At 42.1% G+C, this 20,620-nt stretch overlaps 1 protein-coding gene across 1 annotated transcript in view; it reads left to right on the top strand.

Moving 5' to 3' along the window:
- The window catches only part of TEX10 (testis expressed 10), a 178,645-nt gene that overhangs the window by 12,522 nt on the left and 145,503 nt on the right, over window positions 1-20,620 (top strand). The window contains exon 2 of the mRNA XM_068236496.1: window positions 19,483-20,189. Coding sequence (XP_068092597.1) covers window positions 19,483-20,189 — 707 coding nt within the window. The remainder of the gene's footprint in view (window positions 1-19,482; window positions 20,190-20,620) is intronic.

Below are 20,620 nucleotides of genomic sequence, written 5' to 3'. Positions count from 1 at the left end.
TACCCATGCTGGGTGGGAGAAATTTCTATGTAAATGGACAATTGTGTGTAAAAAAATCAAACAATTGTCATTTACAGAGCTATTTCTCCCACTTAGCATGGGTATGTGTAAAAATACACCCCAAAACGCATTATACTACTTCTCCTGAGTACGGCGGTACCACATGTGTGGCACTTTTTTACACCCTAAGTACGCTAAGGGGCCCAAAGTCCAATGAGTAACTTTAGGATTTCACAGGTCATTTTTGTTTCAAGACTACTCCTTGCGGTTTAGGGCCCCTAAAATGCCAGGGCAGTATAGGAACCCCACAAATGACCCCATTCTAGAAAGAAGACACCCAAAGGTATTCCGTTAGGAGTATGGTGAGTTCATAGAAGATTTTATTTTTTGTCACAAGTTAGCGGAAAATGACACTTTGTGAAAAAAAAACTATTAAAATCAATGTCCGCTAACTTGTGACAAAAAAATAAAAACTTCTATGAGCTCACCATACTCCTAACGGAATACCTTGGGGTGTCTTCTTTCTAAAATGGGGTCATTAGTGGGGTTCCTATACTGCCCTGGCATTTTAGGGGCCCTAAACCGCAAGGAGTAGTCTTGAAACAAAAATGACCTGTGAAATCCTAAAGTTACTCATTGGACTTTGGGCCCCTTAGTGCAGTTAGGGTGCAAAAAAGTGCCACACATGTGGTATTGCCGTACTCGGGAGAAGTAGTATAATGTGTTTTGGGGTGTATTTTTACACATACCCATGCTGGGTGGGAGAAATACCTCTGTAAATGACAATCTTTTGATTTTTTTACACACAATTGTCCATTTACAGAGGTATTTCTCCCACCCAGCATGGGTATGTGTAAAAATACACCCCAAAACACATTGTACTACTTCTCCCGAGTATGGCGATACCACATGTGTGGCACTTTTTTGCACCCTAACTGCGCTAAAGGGCCCAAAGTCCAATGAGTACCTTTAGGATTTCACAGGTCATTTTGAGAAATTTCGTTTCAAGACTACTCCTCACGGTTTAGGGCCCCTAAAATGCCAGGGCAGTATAGGAACCCCACAAATGACCCCATTTTAGAAAGAAGACACCCCAAGGTATTCCGTTAGTAGTATGGCGAGTTCATAGAAGATTTTATTTTTTGTCACAAGTTAGCGGAAATTGATTTTAATTGTGTTTTTTCACAAAGTGTCTTTTTCCGCTAACTTTTGACAAAAAATAAAATCTTCTATGAACTCACCATACTCCTAACGGAATACCTTGGGGTGTCTTCTTTCTAAAATGGGGTCATTTGTGGGGTTCCTATACTGCCCTGGCATTTTAGGGGCCCTAAACCGTGAGGAGTAGTCTTGAAACGAAATTTCTCAAAATGACCTGTGAAATCCTAAAGGTACTCATTGGACTTTGGGCCCTTTAGCGCAGTTAGGGTGCAAAAAAGTGCCACACATGTGGTATCGCCGTACTCAGGAGAAGTAGTATAATGTGTTTTGTGGTGTATTTTTACACATACCCATGCTGAGTGGGAGAAAGATCTCTGTAAATGGACAATTGTGTTTTATAAAAATTAACAAATTGTCATTTACAGAGATATTTCTCCCACCCAGCATGGGTATGTGTAAAAATACACCCCAAAACACATTATACTACTTCTCCTGAGTATGGCAATACCACATGTGTGGCACTTTTTTGCAGCCTAACTGCGCTAAGGGGTCCAAAGTCCAATGAGCACCTTTAGGCTTTACAGGGGTGCTTACAATTTAGCACCCACCAAAATGTCAGGACAGTAAACACACCCCACAAATGACCCCATTTTGGAAAGTAGACCCTTCAAGGTATTCAGAGAGGGGCATGTTGAGTCCGTGGCAGATTTCATTTTTTTTTGTCGCAAGTTAGAAGAAATGGAAACTTTTTTTTTTTTTTTTTTCTCACAAAGTGTCATTTTCCGCTTACTTGTGACAAAAAATAATATCTTCTATGAACTCACTATGCCTCTCAGTGAATACTTTGGGATGTCTTCTTTCCAAAATGGGGTCATTTGGGGAGTATTTATACTATCCTGGAATTCTAGCCCCTCATGAAACATGACAGGGGGTCAGAAAAGTCAGAGATGCTTGAAAATGGGAAAATTCACTTTTTGCACCATAGTTTGTAAACGCTATAACTTTTACCCAAACCAATAAATATACACTGAATGGTTTTTTTTTAATCAAAAACATGTTTGTCCACATTTTTCGCGCTGCATGTATACAGAAATTTTACTTTATTTGAAAACTGTCAGCACAGAAAGTTAAAAAAATCATTTTTTTGCCAAAATTCATGTCTTTTTTGATGAATATAATAAAAAGTAAAAATCGCAGGAGCAATCAAATAGCACCAAAAGAAAGCTTTATTAGTGACAAGAAAAGGAGCCAAAATTCATTTAGGTGGTAGGTTGTATGAGCGAGCAATAAACCGTGAAAGCTGCAGTGGTCTGAATGGAAAAAAAGTGGCCGGTCCTTAAGGGGTAGAAAGCCCTAGGTCCTCAAGTGGTTAAAAAACATTTTATACAGTCCTGGCCAAAAGTTTTGAGACTGTCAAAAATAAGTTTTCACAAAGTTTGCTGCTAAACTGCTTTTAGATCTTTGTTTCAGTTGCTTATGTGATGTACTGAAATATAACTATAAGCACTTAACAAGTTTCAAAGGCTTTTATTGACAATTATATGAGATTTATGCAAAGAGTCAGTATTTGCAATGTTGGCCCTTCTTTTTCAGAACCTCTGCAATTCGACTGGGCATGCTCTCAATCAACTCCTGGGCCAAATAATGACTGATAGCAACCCATTCTTTCATAATCACTTCTTTGAGTTTCTCAGAATTAGTTCGTTTTTGTTAGTCCACCCGCCTCTTGAGGAATGACCACAAGTTCTCAATGGGATTAAGATCTGGGGAGTTTGGACCCAAAATGTCAACGTTTTGGTCCCCGAGCCACTTAGTTATCACTTTTGCCTTATTACACAGTGCTCCATCGTGCTGGAAAATGCATTGTTCTTCACCAAACAATTGTTGGATTGTTGGAAGAAGTTTCTGTTGGAGGGTGTTTTGGCACCATTCTTTATTCATGGCTGTGTTTTTTGGCAAAATTGTGAGTGAGCCCCCTCCCTTGGATGAGAAACAACCCCACACGTGAATGGTCTCAGGATTCTTTAATGTTGGCATGACACAGCCTTATTCCAGATGCCGCAAACAATCGGAAAGGGGCTTCAACGAAGAATATGACTTTGCCCCAGTTCTCAGCAGTCCATTCACCATACTTTCTGCAGAAGATCAATCTGTTCCTGAATGTTTTTTTGGAGATAAGTGACTTCTTTGCTGCTATTCTTGACACCAAAAGTCTACGCCTCGCTGTGCGTGCAGATGCACTCACACTTGCCTGCTGCCATTCCTGAGCAACCACTGCACTGGTTGCACTCCGATCCCGCAGCTGCCTCCTCTTTAGGAGACGATCCTGACGCATGCTGGACTTTCTTGGACGCCCTGAAGCCTTCTTAACAAAAATTAGAACCTATTTTCTTTGAAGTTCTTGATGATCCTATAAATCTCATTGTGGATCCAGATATCCAGGGTTGCTGTGTCAATGTGAGTGTGAAGGCGCCGATTTTGTTGCGGGGTGGCCACCTAACTATTTTTAAATGTTAATATGTATGTGTGTTTTTTGGATTAATAAAGTTTCTTGATATATTTCTAATTATTTAGTTGTTTTGGCTTCACTCCCCTCACCTTCCTTTCCTACATTTTATGATCCTATAAATTGTTAATTTAGGTGCAATCTTAGTAGCCACAATATCCTTGCCCGTGAAGCCATTTTTATGCAACGCAAGGATGGCTGCATGTGTTTCTTTGCTGGTCACCATGGTTAACAATGTAAGATCAATGATTTCAAGCATCACCCACTTAACATGTCGAGTCTGTCAGTCTAACCCAGTCAGCCTGACATAATGATCTTCAGCCTGGTGCTCGTCAACATTCTCACCTGAGTCAACAAGACGATTACTGAAATGATCTCAGCAATGAAATTCAGTGGACAGATTTTTTTGGGGGGCGTTCAGTTAATTTTCATGGCAAAGGAGGACTATGCAATTCATCTGAACACTCTTCATAACATTCTGGAGTATATGCAAATTGCTATTATAAAAACTTAAGCACCAATTTCCAATATTTTTGACAGTCTCAACTTTTGGCCAGGACTGTACTGGTGCTATGTATAAACAGATGCTGGTGCTGTACTGTATGTGGTACCCAGTATATAACGGTATATAGGCAATTGACTGGTTGGATTGGTCAACTCTTCCTCCCCCTAAGTGGACTGATCAGCTCTCCTTGTCTACCGGTTTATCAGAGCGGTATGGAAGAATAGATTGCGCTGTGCCCATAAAACACTCCTCTTTTTTTTCTTTCTGGCCCACCCTTGTATCCTATTTACCTCCTTCTCTGCCTCTCAGATCTCGCACATGTGCGCCTGCACTGCTTCACTACAGTCCTCAGCATCAAGATCAGAGAATCAGTAACAGGATAAGGTGTATCACCTGGCATCAATGACCCCCGGTGTATAAGACGACCCCTGAATTTTCAGAAGATTTTAAGGGTAAACAAGTAGTCTTATACGCGAGAATATGCACACAGCAGAATTCCTTTTGACCAGTCAGCCCTGTGTTTTTGAAAAAAAAATTGCTCCTATTGACTTGCATAAAAATTGCTTTGTGCTGCGATTTTTTTTTTTTTTTTCTTTTTTTTTTTTATGGAAGTTATTAAGAGCGTTTTCTAAAAAAAAAAATGCAGCGCTGATGGATCAAAAATCGCTCGCAGTGTGTCTCAGGCCTTAGCAAGACAGCTGTTAGCTGTTTGGAGCTGCCACCCCCTGCACTCCAACACCATTAACTGTCCTAGGTATCCCACAATACACATGTAACTTTTTGTTGCTGTGAGCAGATTTGTGGAATACAGTGTACAGCACAGGTTCCTGCTTGCTATTTCTACCTTTATTTTACTGCAGATGACAATATGCTGTCTTTCTATTCAGAGGAGCACACCAGTGGAAGGGCCACATTCAGGTATTGTACCAAACATTTTTACGGTGTCACCTCCCCATTAAATTTTAATAAATGTGGCCCGCAACTGAGACAGTTTCAGAATTTGGCTCTTATGTGATTGAGTTTGACACTCCTGGTCTAAAGCATTAAATCTAGCATAAGATTAACATCTAAAAACATTCAAGTGGTTTTAGAAGTACTGGTATGGTTAACATTCAAGCCTTTCACTTTGTTTAGCTGCTAATTCCTGATCTTGCTGTTGCCAGCCAGCATTATCAGATTTGTGTTTTAAAGGGAACCTAAACTGGGAAGGATATTGATTTTTCCTTTTAAAATAATACCAGTTGCCTTACTCCCCTGCTGATCCTGTGTCTCTAATACTTTTAGCCACAGCCCCTCAACAAGCATGCAGATCAAGTTCTCTGTTGGGAGTCAGACTGGATTAGCTGCATGCTTGTTTCAGGTGTGTGATTCAGCCACTACTGCAGCCAAAGAGATTAAGGGCCCGTTCTCACCTGAGCGGGAATCGCGCGATTCCCGCTCATGGCAAACAGCTAGCGGTTAGCGAAAACCGCTACTCAATGTAACGAGTGGCAGTGTTCTCACTGCTGTGGTTGCGGTTAGCGATAACCGCAACTGCGCTGCATGCAGCGGTTTTCCGGCGACGAGCGTTCCGAGATTAGCAATCGTGATGCTCCAAAACCGCCGCAGTGTCCAGTGATTTTTTTTCCACGTTGATCGCGGGAAAATCACTCCCGCAAGGTTTTGCGATTGTAAATGTGAACGGACCCTCACAGGACTTCCAGGCAACTGGTATTGTTTAAAAAACAAACAAACAAAAAAAAACCTCCATATCCCTCTCAGTTAAGGTTCCCTTTAAGTAAACCGGCAATAGAAACATGGGCCCTTGAGTTGCTTTGAGTGATGGCAAGTCTAGTCCCACGGAAAAACTACAGAAGCACATTTTTATATTTAAGTGAAAGTAAGTACTGGTTTCCTGTTTTATTTGTGATCCTGATGTTTTGATTCACATTTTCATTTCTCGTGTTTATGCTTTGCTTTTACAATGTTTGTGGGGATGACTGTGAGGGTGGGTACACACAATTCAATTTTCCCATCAGATCCACGGAAAATTTCCTGTCTGATCACTTGTCCGATCTTCTTCTGATCAAGAAAGGGATCGGTTTTGAGCTCAGTACTGTATAAAACCAATCCCTTTTTGATCCTTAGAAGATCACACATGTTAGAAACTATCAAACAAATGGAATTTTCCTGTCGATCTAATGGGAAAATTGAACTGTTTTTACCAGATATTAGTTCTAGCAGTTTTGAACTGAGAGATGTATAGAGTGACTTCTTATCAGGGCTGTGGAGTCGGAGTCGTGGAGTCGGGCAATTTTGGGTGCCTGGAGTCGGGAAAAAATGCACCGACTCCGACTCCTAATGTATTTGTAACTGTAATTAAAATAGAAAATATGATAAAATGTTCTATTTCTCAGATAATAGTCATTAAAAATAATGTATATATACAGTAATAGCTGTGCTTAGTCCACAAAAATGAAATAAACCAATCAAAATTAGTTACTTGTGCTGCTTCAATAAAGCAGTCCCCGTATTTTTAAGGTCAGATATACATATCTGATTGTGACTGTACATATGATGTGTACACAGGAATCTCTTATATATACTAAATAAGATCTATGCTGTAAGAATAAAGCCTGATGTGTAGCTGTGTCACTAATAGAGATGGTCAACGAGATGGAAATAATTCTGCATTGATGCTGATTTATGCAAATGTATGCACTCCCTTTGCTGATGAAATCAAATAATTTGAGATGTTATTAAATTTTGGTTTGGTGACTACAAATTAAAGGGTAACTGAGACGGATGAAGGTATGTATAAAACTTTAATTTCATCTGTCTCAGGTTTACTTTTGTTACACAGTAGTACTATACTCTACATATGCACTCCCCACAGAGCTGCAGGGAATCCACTGAGAATGCTGTGCACATTGAACACAGAGGTGTTGTCTGTTTACAATCTCCTCATTCCCCTGCAGAGTACCTGCACATCATTCTTACATGTACCCACACTTAAATTGCCTAGGGCCTGATAGATGTTCTTTGTTCCAGTTTGTACCTTTTACAAGTACTCTTACCAAGGACTAGTTTTAGTCTAAAGGGAATAAATATAGTAGTCTACATATCCTTCTCACTTCAGTTGTCTTGTAAAATTCCTAAGCGTTGGCAGTTAAGAGACGAATTTCATGTTACATACTTTTAATCAACAAAATTGTAATATGCAAATTAGAGGAGTCGTGGAGTCGGTGGAATCCTAAACTGAGGAGTCGGAGTCGGTGGATTTTTGGACCGACTCCACAGCCCTGCTTCTTATGCTGTATAGAGAGGCGTGTGTGCGTGCATGCGTAGGGGACACTCGTACAGCCTTTTTTTCTTTTTTGACTGGTACCCACTAATCTAGTCACCAATATCACTTTTAGATACATGGCTGTAAAGTTGGTATGAAACTCATTCGACTCCAACTCCTTTCATGGTACCTTCAACTCCAATACCTCTATTTTCAATATAATAATTCATTTTCCCTGTTGGTCGAAAGAATGTTATATAAAAGGCATTTCAAGAATTAGAAAAAAATGAAAGGCATTTCATCACTACCAAAAAGTAGCAATTGTAAAGCTATACCAGGAAGCTGACACTCTACAGTACTTGAGAAAAAGTATGCAATTGGAAGCCCTGCGTGTGCTAATGGAATTTTCTTTATTTAAAGTGAACCTGAGATGAGGGGGAAAAAAAGTTTTATACTCCTCCGCCACCTCTGCACAGATTGCTCCCTCGCCGTCCAAAGCCTCCTAGATCCCTCTGGTAGCAGCCCGTTTTTCTGCAGCCAATCGAGCATGCCATGCATGTGGGGCTGGGGGAGCGAGATGGGGGAGGGTGCTTGGCCGCACTGTGCCTGCGCCGACTGGCTGCGGAGAAGGGGGTTGCTACCGGGGGATCTAGGAGGCTTTGGACCACAGCAAGGGATCGATCTGCATGGGGTATGGGGGGGCTGTAGGAAGCCCCAGATAAGAATAAAAGTATAACATTTTTCTTCCCCATCGTCTGAGGTACACTTTAATACAAAACACAACAACTGAGAGATGGCTATCCCCTAAGGCTGGTTTCACAGTGGGACGTTAAAGTCCCACGTTACAGCAGCCAGTAACGCAGCCTAACTCTCAGCACTGTAAAATCAATTGTGCTGTTCACAGTGCCCACGTTGGGTTACATAAGAACGCAGCACGTTTAAACAAAGTGCTGCATGCTGTACGTTATAACGTTATACTGGGCTAAGCAGCGTTAGACTGCTTGCACAGAGGTCTCCCCTCCTCCTCCGCGGCCAGCCACATGGCTAATTAATACTCACTGCACTGCAGAGACTCCTGGTAGGACTGTAGTGTTGTCCGGATCATGAACGAATGGTTCATTTGATCCCGATCCCTTTTGTGAGTCGAATCATCCGGATAATCGCAATGAAAGATTCGGTTCACAGTGGATGTCTGCAGGGCTGTGGAGTCGGAGTCGGAGCAATTTTGGGTGCCTGGAGTCGGAGTCAGGAAAAAATGCACCGACTCCTAATGAATTTGTAACTGTAATTAAAATAGAAAATATGATAAAATGTTCTATTTCAAAGATAAGTCATTAAAAATAATGTGTATATGTACAGTAATAGCTGTGTTCAGTCCACAAAAATGAAATAAACCAATCAAAATTAGTTACTTGTGCTGCTTCAATAAAGCAGTCCCCGTATTTTTAAAGTCAGATATACATATCTGATTGTGACTGTACAGTATATATGATGTGTACACAGGAATCTCTTATATATACGAAATAACATCTATGCTGTAAGTATAAAGCCTGATGTGTAGCCGTGTCACTAATAGAGATGGTCAATGAGATGGAAATAATTCTGCATTGATGCTGGTTTATGCAAATGTATGCATTGTCTTTGCTCATGAAATCAAATAATTTGATATTTTGTTAAAATTTGGTTTGGTGACTATGAATTAAAGGGTACCTGAGGCGAATTCAAAGAAAAGCTTTATACATACCTGGGGCTTCCTCCAGCCCCCTTCAGGCCATTCAGTCCCTCGCTGTCCTCCTCCGCCACCTGGATCTTCTGCTATGAGTCCAGGTAATTCAGCCAGTCAGAGCAGTCTGGCTATGTGCCGCTTCCACAGCCAGGAGCGTTCTGCACCTGCACAATAGTGCTGCGCAGGTGTAGTACGCTCCCGGCGGCGAAGTGTGTGCATGCGCACTACACCAGACTGGCTCAAGTACCTGGACTCATAGCAGAAGATCCAGGCGGCGGAGGAGGACAGCGAGGGACTGATTAGCCTGAAGGGGGCTGGAGGAAGCCCCAGGTATGTATAAAACTTTAATTTCATCTGTCTCAGGTTTACTTTGTTACACAGTAGTACTATACTCTTCATATGCACTCTCCACAGAGCTGCAGGGAATCCACTGAGAATGTTGTGCACATTGAACACAGAGGTATTGTCTATCACCCATAAACTTTGTTCAGATTGTGCATGAAGAATGTGTAATAGAGGAAGAATCACCTCATTCCCCTGCAGAGTACCTGCACATCATTCTTACATGTACCCACAGTTACATTGCCTAGGGCCTGATAGATGTTCTTTGTTCCGGTCTGTATCTTTTTACAAGTACTCTTAACAAGGACTAGTTTTAGTCTAAAGGGAATAAATATAGTAGTCTACATATCCTTCTCACTTCAGTTGTCTTGTAAAATTCCTAAGCGTTGGCAGTTAAGAGACGAATTTCACGTTACATACTGTTAATCAACAAAATTGTAATATGCAAATTAGAGGATTCGGAGTCGGTGGAATCCTAAACTGAGGAATCGGAGTCGGTGGATTTTTGGACTGACTCCACAGCCCTGGATGTCTGTCTGGAAGAAACAGGAACATACAGAATGTACAGTGCAGGGAAATTCCTGTCCTGCTAGTCATTTCACCCAGTCTGCTTCCCTAGTGAAATGATTCAAATGATTTGGTTCAAAGATCCGGATCTTTTCAATGATCCGATTCAAATGATCCGAATCCTTAAAAAAATCCGGAATTCCTATCACTAACCTGGAGCGGCTCCTTTGAGAGCTGCATAACGCAGCTTAATCTGACGTCCAACTTCAACACCACCATGCGTTGCGTTAGGGGCATGTTATGCGACCATAACGTCCCCTAAAACGCAACGTCTTAGTGTGTAAGTAGCCTGAATCACACTTTAGGTACCTCCTATACACTGCATTTATTTGCATAATCCCGCAATAATGCACATTAACTGGGCTGTGGGATGATATAATCAGGCCGGTTGTTACTGGGATGCAAATTAGCACAACTTGCCCTGAGAGCTCTTCGCATGGTTGGCACTCGCTTTGCATCATTGTTGCTCTACATTATCCTTTCTGTATGTCTGCTAGCTGCTACATCTTTGCCAATTAATTTACCACACTGTTTAGCTCAGCTAAGATGCTTATTTGCCTCTCAGTAACAGCAAGCCTTTTAGAGTCCCTTGAACTGTAATGAGATCCAATCAGTCTGTCCGTAAAGAAATTAAACTTGATTGTAAGGAGCAATGCTGAAATTGAAGAAGAAATACTTTGTACCTCTGAGAAGGCTGGATTAATTGGAGAAGACCCTGATGCTGGGACAGATCAAGTGAAAAAGGGATGGCTAGATAGTATCATGGAAGAAACAAATATGAGCTTGGACAAGCTTTGAGGTGCAGTAGAGAATAGAGGGGCCTGGCATGCTGTGGTTCATGGGGTCACAAAGAGTCAGACTCCACTGAATATAGACTAAACAACAACTTGCCTCATTCTATCATCTAGTGGTCCAGTCACTGCATTATTGCGGGATTCCGCAAATGAATGTAGTGTATAGAGATGTGTATCTTAGGGGATAGGTGTCTCTGACTTGTGGGTGCTATTAGTTTGGCATGGCTATTTTTTAGTATTTTGTGGGGGTTTTATTTATTGAATAAGAACAATTATATAAGTAGCCTTTGGGCTTCCAATTGCATGCCTTTTCTTGAGTACATTGCTGTATTTATGTAGAAGCCCACCCTCATTGAATTGTAGGGACTTTATGGTCAGCATGCTCCATATTTGATATTTTGCACTTAAAGTGGACCTGAACGCTTGCACAGAAGGAAAACTGAGAGAAATGCACTTTGTAGGGAGGTTAGCCTGTGTAATTTCCACTCATCTATGTCTAATCACAAGTTGTAATTTGATCTCTCCCCTTTGTCACCTGACTGCCACGGCAGATAAGGCAGATAAGCTCATTCGAAGGCATAGGATGTTAATATGTCTGCTTCCATGAAAGCAGGAAGTAGAAATAGTACAGATTTATTGCAGGATTTGTATCAGCTGTAACAAAGAAATGTTTTTCTTTAAAGTGGACCTGAACTCAGAATGTCCTCTCTACTCTAAAAGATAAGCAGCAGTAGTGCTGAACGATTTTCAGTTTAAAACCGAAAATCGTGATCAAGAGCAAGACTATCTTGAGATCTTCAAAGTGGGGGTTTTGCTGCGGTTTTCACCGCCGCCGCTTTGTACCTTCTCTGCTCTGCTCCCGGCCCCCTCCTCCAGTAAGTTCCCATTCGCCATCACCGCATTACCGCATGGTGAGCCGTGGTGAAGAGGAAGCGAGTGTTGTCTGGTAACGGCTGCCAGGAGGTGATGTCACACTTCCTGGTGCAGGCCCCCCATTACTCCTTGCCTCTTTACTACAGCTCACCACGCAGCAATGTGGTGAGGCCGAATGGGATCAGACTATATACTCTAAAGGGGGGATCTGGCTATATACACTAAGGGGGGGAGGTGGTATCTGGGTATATACACTAAAGGGGATCTAAATGGATTACCTTTACTGCGGCACCTTTACACTGGCTAACTTGTACTGCAATACCTATACACTGGCTAACCTGTACTGCGGTACTATACACTGGCTAACCGGTAGTGTGGCACCTATACTCAGGGCTGTGGAGTCGGTACTAAAATATTCCAACTCCTCAGTTTATGATACCTCCGACTTTTTCTCCAAGTTCTCCTCGACTCTGACTCCTAAGTCTAATACTTACCAGGGCTGTGGTTTTTGTTCAAAAATCATCCGACTCCAACTCCTCAGTTTATGAAATTTCCGATTCCAGGTACCCAAAATTACTCAGACTCCTCGACTCCACAGCCCTGCCTATACTGGCTAACCTGTACTGTGGCACCTATAGCTGGCTTACCTATACTTTGACACCTACAGCTGGTTAAACTATACTGGGGGCACCTTTATGCCAATATTTATCATGCTGAGAAGCTGCAGGGTCACACAATGACAATGCACTTTCTATTGTAATTATCTACTTGTATATGTGTTTTTTTTTCTGACATAATTTGGCACACAGTTCCTCTTTAAAGTGAATGTTTACCTGTTTTAAAAACAAAAAGTCAGATACTCACCTAAGGAGAGGGAAGGCTCGGTCCTAATGAGCCTTCCCTCTCCTCTCCCGGTGCCCGGTCCCGCGCAGGATCCCCCGTGGCAGTATTCGACCAGTTCGGTCAAATACTGCCACTTCCGCATGCCGAAGGGAGCTTTCGGAAGGCTTCGGGAGCACTCGGGCTCCCGATGACGCGGCCGCTCCTTACTACGCATGCGCGAGCGCCCTCTATGACGCGCTCGCGCGTACGTAGTATGGAGCGGCCCGTCTTCGGCAAGCCCGAGTGCTCCCGAAGACCTCCGAAGTTCCTGCGGCGGCGGACGCGAACGGGGGAGTCAGGGCAGCACCGAGGGCACCGGGAGAGGGAAGGCTCATTAGGACCGAGCCTTACCTCTCCTTAGGTGAGTATCTAACTTTTTGTTTTTAAAACCGGTACCCATTGGCTTTAAAGCAGGAGGATTATCCATACTATGCCAGGGAAATAAAACACATATATAAATAAATACTTGATCTACTTGCATAACACATGTATTGTGCTGTCCACGTTTTGATTTCAGTGAATTTTTTTTATAGGAAATGAAGAGAATTCTGTTCCTGGTGGGAACCATGTCTTTGCCCACAGTTTGAGGCTAAATACTGATGTCATTTCTTCCCTTAACTTTATTTCTTTTCTCCAATCGCTGAGTCAGCTCAGCCTTGCTTGTAAACACAAGTGAGCAGAGGATCGTGTTTTAGCTAGGCAGCTAGGCAGGGAAATAAAGGGAAGAGGAGGAATATAATATACATAAAAAGAACCAACAGCATGCAACTGAATGGCAATGGCTATTAAAGGGCCAGTGCTCCTAAGGTATTTGATAACTCTAAACCAGTGATGGCTAACCTTGGCACTCCAGCTGTGACAAAACTACAAATCCCATCATGCCTCTGCCTCCCCGAGTTATGCTTAGAGCTGTCAGTTTTGCAGTGCCTCATGGGACTTGTAGTTCCACCACAGCTGGAGTGCCAAGGTTAGCCATCACTGCTCTAAACCATAACAGCAGAAAAAGTTGTGAAAGCTTTGAATGCAGGATTAGCATCACTTAACCCCCTTGCCGGTCCAATTGTTGCGGCAAGGAAGCAGTGCAGCACTTTTTTTTTTTTTTTTTTTTTTTTTTTTAAATCCTGTAGCTAGCCTAGTGCTAGCTACATAATAGCCGCTGACAAGCGGCATCCCCCTATCTTCTTCAAACGCTGCTGGTGATCTGCGCAAGCAGGAAATCCCGTTGAGCGGCGGCAATCGCGTACCACACGCAGCTAGCAAAGTGTGTGTAGGAAAAAAAAATTATGAAAATCGGCCCAGCAGGGCCAGAGCAATCCTCCTGCGCGAGTTACCCGGAGCTCAGCTCGGGATAACCGGCAAGGAGGTTAATATACTCGGACCAGTTGCTGTTGAAATTTGATTTTTATGGTGACAATCCTGCTTTAACCTCCCTGGTGGTATAATTATGAAATCTAACAAATCCTGAATTGGGATACAAACAAAACAAAGTGTCCCTTTGCTGAACCCATAATAAAACTTAACTTTTAATAAATTACTAAAAGAACCGGTCCGGTATAATTATTGCCAGATTTTTTTTTCCACAAGTTTTCAGACCCTAAAAAATCATACCGCTTGATAGATCTGCGGCAGCTCTACACATTCCATACCTCCAATGGATCCAACTCTGGATTACTGCTCTGAGCTGCAGATTTCACCCGAGCCTAAGTTGGGGTTACCGCTAAGGAGGTTAAGGTCATCATTCCACCAGCTGAAGCTCAGCAGAAGATGGGTGTTGCAACAAGACAACGACCCAAAGCATAGACGTAAATCAACAACAGAATGGCTTAAAGTGGAACTGAAATATTGATTTCAATAATAAAAATAAACATACCAACAGCTTCTATTTTTTAAGCTGAACATGTCCGTTTAATTAGCGCCACTCCCCGACGCCGCGATCGCTGCATTTTTAATTTTTTCTTCTTTTCCGGGATTCAGGCAAGCAGTGCCTGATCACTTCCAGGTCATCGCGCATCATTAGTACGCGTTCACTTGTGGCTGATAGCGTGCATGAGAGGACTCCAGCACTGCACATGCAATCAATATTTCTCAGTTTTCGGCAATTATAGTTTTAAAATAATACATGCTAATGTAATTAAAACGCACACATTTTATTTGTCCAGGTTATTGGAATGTTTAAAATTATTCCCTAGTACAATGTATGTTGCCAATATTTTATTTTGAAACAAAGGTGCATTTTTTTTTGTTTTGTTTTGCGTCCGTCACTATTTACAAGCACAACGTTTCAAAATTAACAGTAATATACCCTCTTGGTATACATATTAAAAAAGTTCACTCCCTAAGGTAACTATGTATTTTTTGTTTAATGGGAAAAAATAAAATGGGTAATTATGGGAGGTAAAGTGTTAATTTTAAATGTATTTTTGGGTCTTTTTCTTTTTAATAAATGTCGGCGTAATTTTACTATTTGGCCACAAGATGTCCTTGCGCATTACTTCCTATTGCGTATGTTTAGTATGCTAAATAGGAAGTAATACGTGGACGTGTATACGTCGGAAGTAAACAAATGATCATGGCATCTCTTTGATGCCGGCGACCATTCACCCGGGGACAGAGATTAATGAATGGGAACAATGTTTCCATTCATTCATCTCTCATCTAACAATGGACGGTGATAACTAGCGCGGGGGGGGGGGGGGGGGGGGGTGAGCAGGAGTGCGCAGTGGCAAGGGATGTAGTAGCTACGTCCCTGCAAAGTAAAGTGGGGGATTTCAGGGTCGAAGTTACTTGGGGGAGGGGAAATGGTTAAAGGTTATTATGGTGTTGCATATCTTTTAGAGCAGAGAGGAAGTTGAGGTCCGCTTTAAGGAGCCCATGAACAGTACAATCTCCCAAACATATCAGAAACTATCACCCAGGCACCCAAACAGGGACAAAAATAAAATACAATCCGATCCAATCAGCAGGATCGTTTCAAAAAACATATCCATGGAATGATCGATACAACGTACGTTGTTGATTGGCACCACTAACCATGCCCAATCCTTTCACTGGTACGGTCAATCAATCGGAAGATTGTGTCATTAATTGATACCTTAAGATGCCACACTAGATCCCAGTGTGTCATTGCCAATGCGAATGAGGAAACTGGTAAAGTTTGGATCTAAGGATCACTACACAACATACGATCTGTGTGGTTCAATCCTTCCACTTTCATGTAGTATAAAAGCTTAGCAAAACAATACTTTCAAATTCTCAACCTATTGGCACTTATACTACATAGATTTGGTAATTCTGTACAACCAAGATTTTATGGTGTGTGTTAAGCCAGTATAACTAAACCTTTCATTAAAGTGCCCATGAGCTGAAAATAAACTGATGAGTTAAATAGTTATATCCTATCCTACTCCTAAAAATGACTTCTTTAGAATCCTTCAGTTGTACTGTATTTTCTTTTTTAAAGGAAACCAGAGATGATAAAAGATAAAAATGTTATACGTACCTTGGGTTTCCTCCAGCACCATGCGGACAGATCGCTTCCACTCCGCCGTCCTCCGTCAGCTCCGGTACCGGGTCGCTGAAGTTCTTCCAGTCGTGGCCAGTCTGCACAAGAGAAGTGCACTATCTGCGTATCTCTCCGGCAGCCGTCGGACAGATACGTAGAAAGCGCACTTTTGCGTCCGATTTTTTTTTTTCTGTGTCTCACTTTGTTTTTTTTTTTTTTTTTTTTTTTTTTTTTTTTTTTTTTTTTTTAGCGACGAGCAATTGTTTCCACGTTCTCACAACTTGGGTACAGGCACGCGCTTACATGAATGGTGTTTGACGCAGCGATAACAACTTTCATGACGGATCTAATCTTTAGGTTTCCTAATGACTCCCACGCACCACCTCGTTTGTCATGAGGCATCGCTGTGAGGTTCTTCAATCCATCTCAGCATAAGCCAAAATCTCTTGAACTTTTTTGACTTTTAAAAAAGTTAGATTTGCTTTAAAGGGAACCTAAATCATACAAAAAAAGTTTAACTTACGGTACGGGGGGCTTCTACCAGCCCCTGCAGCTGCCCTGTGCCTGCACCGTCACTGAGTGATCCTCCATTCCCCCGCAGCGCCCCTCTTTCGGCCGGGTGACTCTGGGAGTCGACAGCCACTAAGCATGAGCGGCAGCACACGCACTGCATGCGCAGTAGAGATTTTCCCCTTACTGCACATGCGCAGAGTGCTCCCATCCACGGGAGCGCAATCAGAAGGCATGCAGACTTGGGGACGCACTTCCAAATGAAAAAGGGGCGCTGCGAGGGACTGGAAGGTCGCAGTGTGGGAGCAGGGCGGTTGCCAGGGGCTAGTAGACGCCCCAGGTAAGTTAAACTTCTTTTTTTTTTTTTTACCAATTGCCTGGCAGTCCTTGCTGATATCTTTGGCTGCAGTAGGGTCTGAATCCCACACATGATGCAAGCATGCAATTAATCCAGTCAGCCTTCAGTCAGAAACAGCTGCCCTGTATGCTTATTCAGAGTCTATGGCTAAAAGTATTAGAGGCTGAGTATCAGCAAGGTTAGCCAGACAACTACTTTTGTTTAAAAGGTAGTCTGGCAGCATCCATATCCCTCTCACTTCAGGTGTCCTAAAGGATATCCGCTGAAAAAAAAAAGTTAAGCTCTACTTACCTTGGGCTTCTTCCAGGCCCTAGTAGTCTACTTCTCAAGAGCTGCTCCAACACTATGGCACTCCCTACCTCCACCCATTAGGGCAGCCCTCTCCTTCAACATCTTCAAGAAAGCCCTAAAAACTCACCTTTTTACTCTGGCCTACTACCCCTCACAAGTGCTCTAAACCCACAGCTGAACTCTGGTCCCCTACCTTTCGTGTCCTTACCTCTCCCTCTAGATTGTAAACCTTTGGGCAAGGTCCTCCTCCTTTTGTGTCCTACCTGATCATGCACCTCCATTACTGTGAACCCATGCTATGCATCTGAGTGAACCTAACTTGCCTAATCTCCATGCTCCCCTCCAGTGACTAAGCATTACCTTGTACTCATAATGTAGTCTTTCTTGTATTCATGTATTGTCATTTTGCTGTATGTCACCCCTAAATATTGTCTGTAACCTAAACTAATGTCCAGCGCTGCGTAATATGTTGCCGCTTTATAAATACAATAAATAAATAAAATTTGGTCCAGCACTGCAGTCCCACTTCCCTGGTCCTGCACGGATCTAATAGGGCTCGGCTTTCTCTTTGCTACAGCGCATGTGCAATGTGGCCATATTTGGGGTTGTCATTCCTTGATTGGCCTGTTTAAGGATCCAGAGGCTTCCCCCTCCCAAGGTAAGTTTTAAAAATACTACTTTACGGGGGAAGCCTCATTGGGATCCATAGGCTCCCCCCTCCCGAGGTAAGTACCCCTCAGGGGCACTTTTTCCCCCCTACAAGTTCATTTTAAGTAACAAGTGAAACACTTGGAAACTATGGCAAAATTTGTATCGCTCTTTGTAGAAAGATAATCAGATTCCTCTCTGTCTCATTTGTTTTTAAATCTGCGCAAGCAGGAAGTAAATGTTATTGCATTCTTTGGCACCTTTACAAGTACAGGTTTACGGCAATGACACATTAATTTCACAGGGAGGAGTTCGCCTACACAACTTCTGGGATGCAGCCCTGTGTATATCATGGCCTTTGACATATCCTAAACTCTTCCCCAAGAGAGAAGGAAAACCCAGAGAAACCCACCCTGTTTGTATTTAGAAATAACAGCCTTTCTAACTCTCCCTCATCTGTTAATAAGACACTAATTTGAGCTTTTATCTCTGTGGCAGGGCACAGGTGTGCTATTCAGACACACTGTATGTAAACACAGGAGTTTAACACTGTGATCCTAGCAAACCAGTAAGTAACTACATTGCATCATCTCTGAGGAGCTCTATGGCCTGGTGCACACCAAAAACCGCTAGCAGATCCGCAAAATGCTAGCAGATTTTGAAACGCTTTTTCTTCTTTTTCTGTAGCGTTTCAGCTAGCGGTTTGCGGTTTTGGTGTAGTAGATTTAACATATTGTTACAGTAAAGCTGTTACTGAACAGCTACTGTAACAAAACGCCTGGCAAACCGCTCTGAAGTGCCGTTTTCCAGAGCGGTTTGCGTTTTTCCTATACTTAACATTGAGGCAGAAACGCATCCGCAATCCAAAATCTGCAGCAGCCCGGGAGTATGCATTTCTGCAAAACGCCTCCCGCTCTGGTGTGCACCAGCCCATTGAAATACATTACCCAAGCGGATCTGCACCCGCAAGCGGATCACAAACCGCAGCCGAAACGCTCTGGTGTGCACTAGGCCTATAAGTTGTTTTTCTGTAAATGGTATTATGCTGTTTCCTATCTTTTATAGCAGGGAGGAAGTCCTGGGTTTAGGTCCGCTTTAAAGAGTACCTAAAGTGTAAAAAATAAAGACAGGACTAGGGGGTCTCAGGGTTAAATAACTTGCCTGATCTGACGTTCTGCACCCAGGCAAATGATTGCCCCCCCCCCCCCTTGGAATTGCAACTGTGGCAGGGTTTTGTTGTTTTTTTTGTTTGTTTGTTTTTCAGATTTCAGCTGAGGCTCTGGCTACTCCTGTCTGTTATGAAATACTGGAGGTACTCTAACAACTGAAGGCAAAGTGAACCCACTTTCATAACAAAGCAGGATGAGCTAAAAAGTTTAGCCCGGGTAACACCCTTGTAGTTAGAACATAGGGATTGTTTTGTGTTTGTGGAGGAGGGAAAATGCATTTTAAGTAAGACCATCTTTTATAATTCTAGCTTAGTTTCATATTGCCACACTGTACATGCCAGTCATGCGTAAAAAATGAGTTCATGTGATTTTGTCTTTTGCAGGATATCCTTTCACAAATGCATCACTACAATTCTGCTGTCAAACATGGGGCTCTTATTGGACTCCGAGAAATCCTTGCAACTCATCCTTCACTAGTTGATTTACACATTTCAAGTATCATGAGTGAAGTTGCTGCTGTGTTCACTGATAAAGATCCTATGGTTAGATCTGCCACGATTTCTGTATTTCAGTATTTAGCATCCATGATTTCTCAAGAGAAAATAGCACCTTTTTTCCCACTTGTAAGTGCCCACCTCTCATCTGCAATGACTCACATTATGTCAGGTATTCAGGAAGACTCATTAAAGATTTTGGACATCTTATTAGAGGAATATCCTGACTTGCTTATTGATCGAAGTAGCATGCTGATTAATAATTTCTTAGAACTTATTTCACATCAGAAGAACTCAAAAAACACAGATAAACCATCAGCATGGACTTTGTCTGTAAATCCTGGTCGAAAGATGACCTCTCAGAAATGGAGGATTAATGTACTAAGTCGATTGAAAAAGTTTCTTCAGGCATTAGTGAAACAAACTGCTGAAAGGTACCCTGATAAGGAAGCACTTCAAGATGGTAGTCAAGATGCACCTGCTGTAAAGACAGTTCTAGAGATCTCCTGGGCAGAGCATGCTGCTGATCAACAGCTTATCAAGCTTTTTGATTGTGGAAATAAGCAGTTAAATCGAAATTCCTCGTTTCGGCTAAGGTTAGTATATATTTGCATCTATATGATTTGTAAATTATTAACAAAATACACTTTCTGTAGATTCTTTAGACCACTGAGTTTTTTTTTACCCTTTAGGACCAGAGCAATTTTCACCTGTCAGCGCTCCTCCCTTTTTTTTTCTTTTTTTTTTGCCAATAACTTAATCACTACTAATCACAACAAAATAATCTATATCTTGGGGGTTTTTTTGCCACCAGTTAGGCTTTCTTTGGGAGGTACATTATGCTAAGAATTTTTTTATGTTAACTGCATTTTAAGTGGAATAATAAGTATTAAATGAAAAAAAAAATCATTTCTCAGTTTTTGGCCATTATAGTTTTAAATTAAAACGTTCTACTGTGGATAAAAGCTACACATTTTATTTGCCCATTTGGATAAAAGCTACACGTTATTTGCCCATTTGCCCCCGG

Source organism: Hyperolius riggenbachi, chromosome 5, assembly GCF_040937935.1.
Source record: "Hyperolius riggenbachi isolate aHypRig1 chromosome 5, aHypRig1.pri, whole genome shotgun sequence".
Classification (NCBI taxonomy): domain Eukaryota; kingdom Metazoa; phylum Chordata; class Amphibia; order Anura; family Hyperoliidae; genus Hyperolius; species Hyperolius riggenbachi.
Note: the sequence above shows the minus strand (reverse complement) of the source record. Positions and strands in the feature narration are given on the sequence as shown.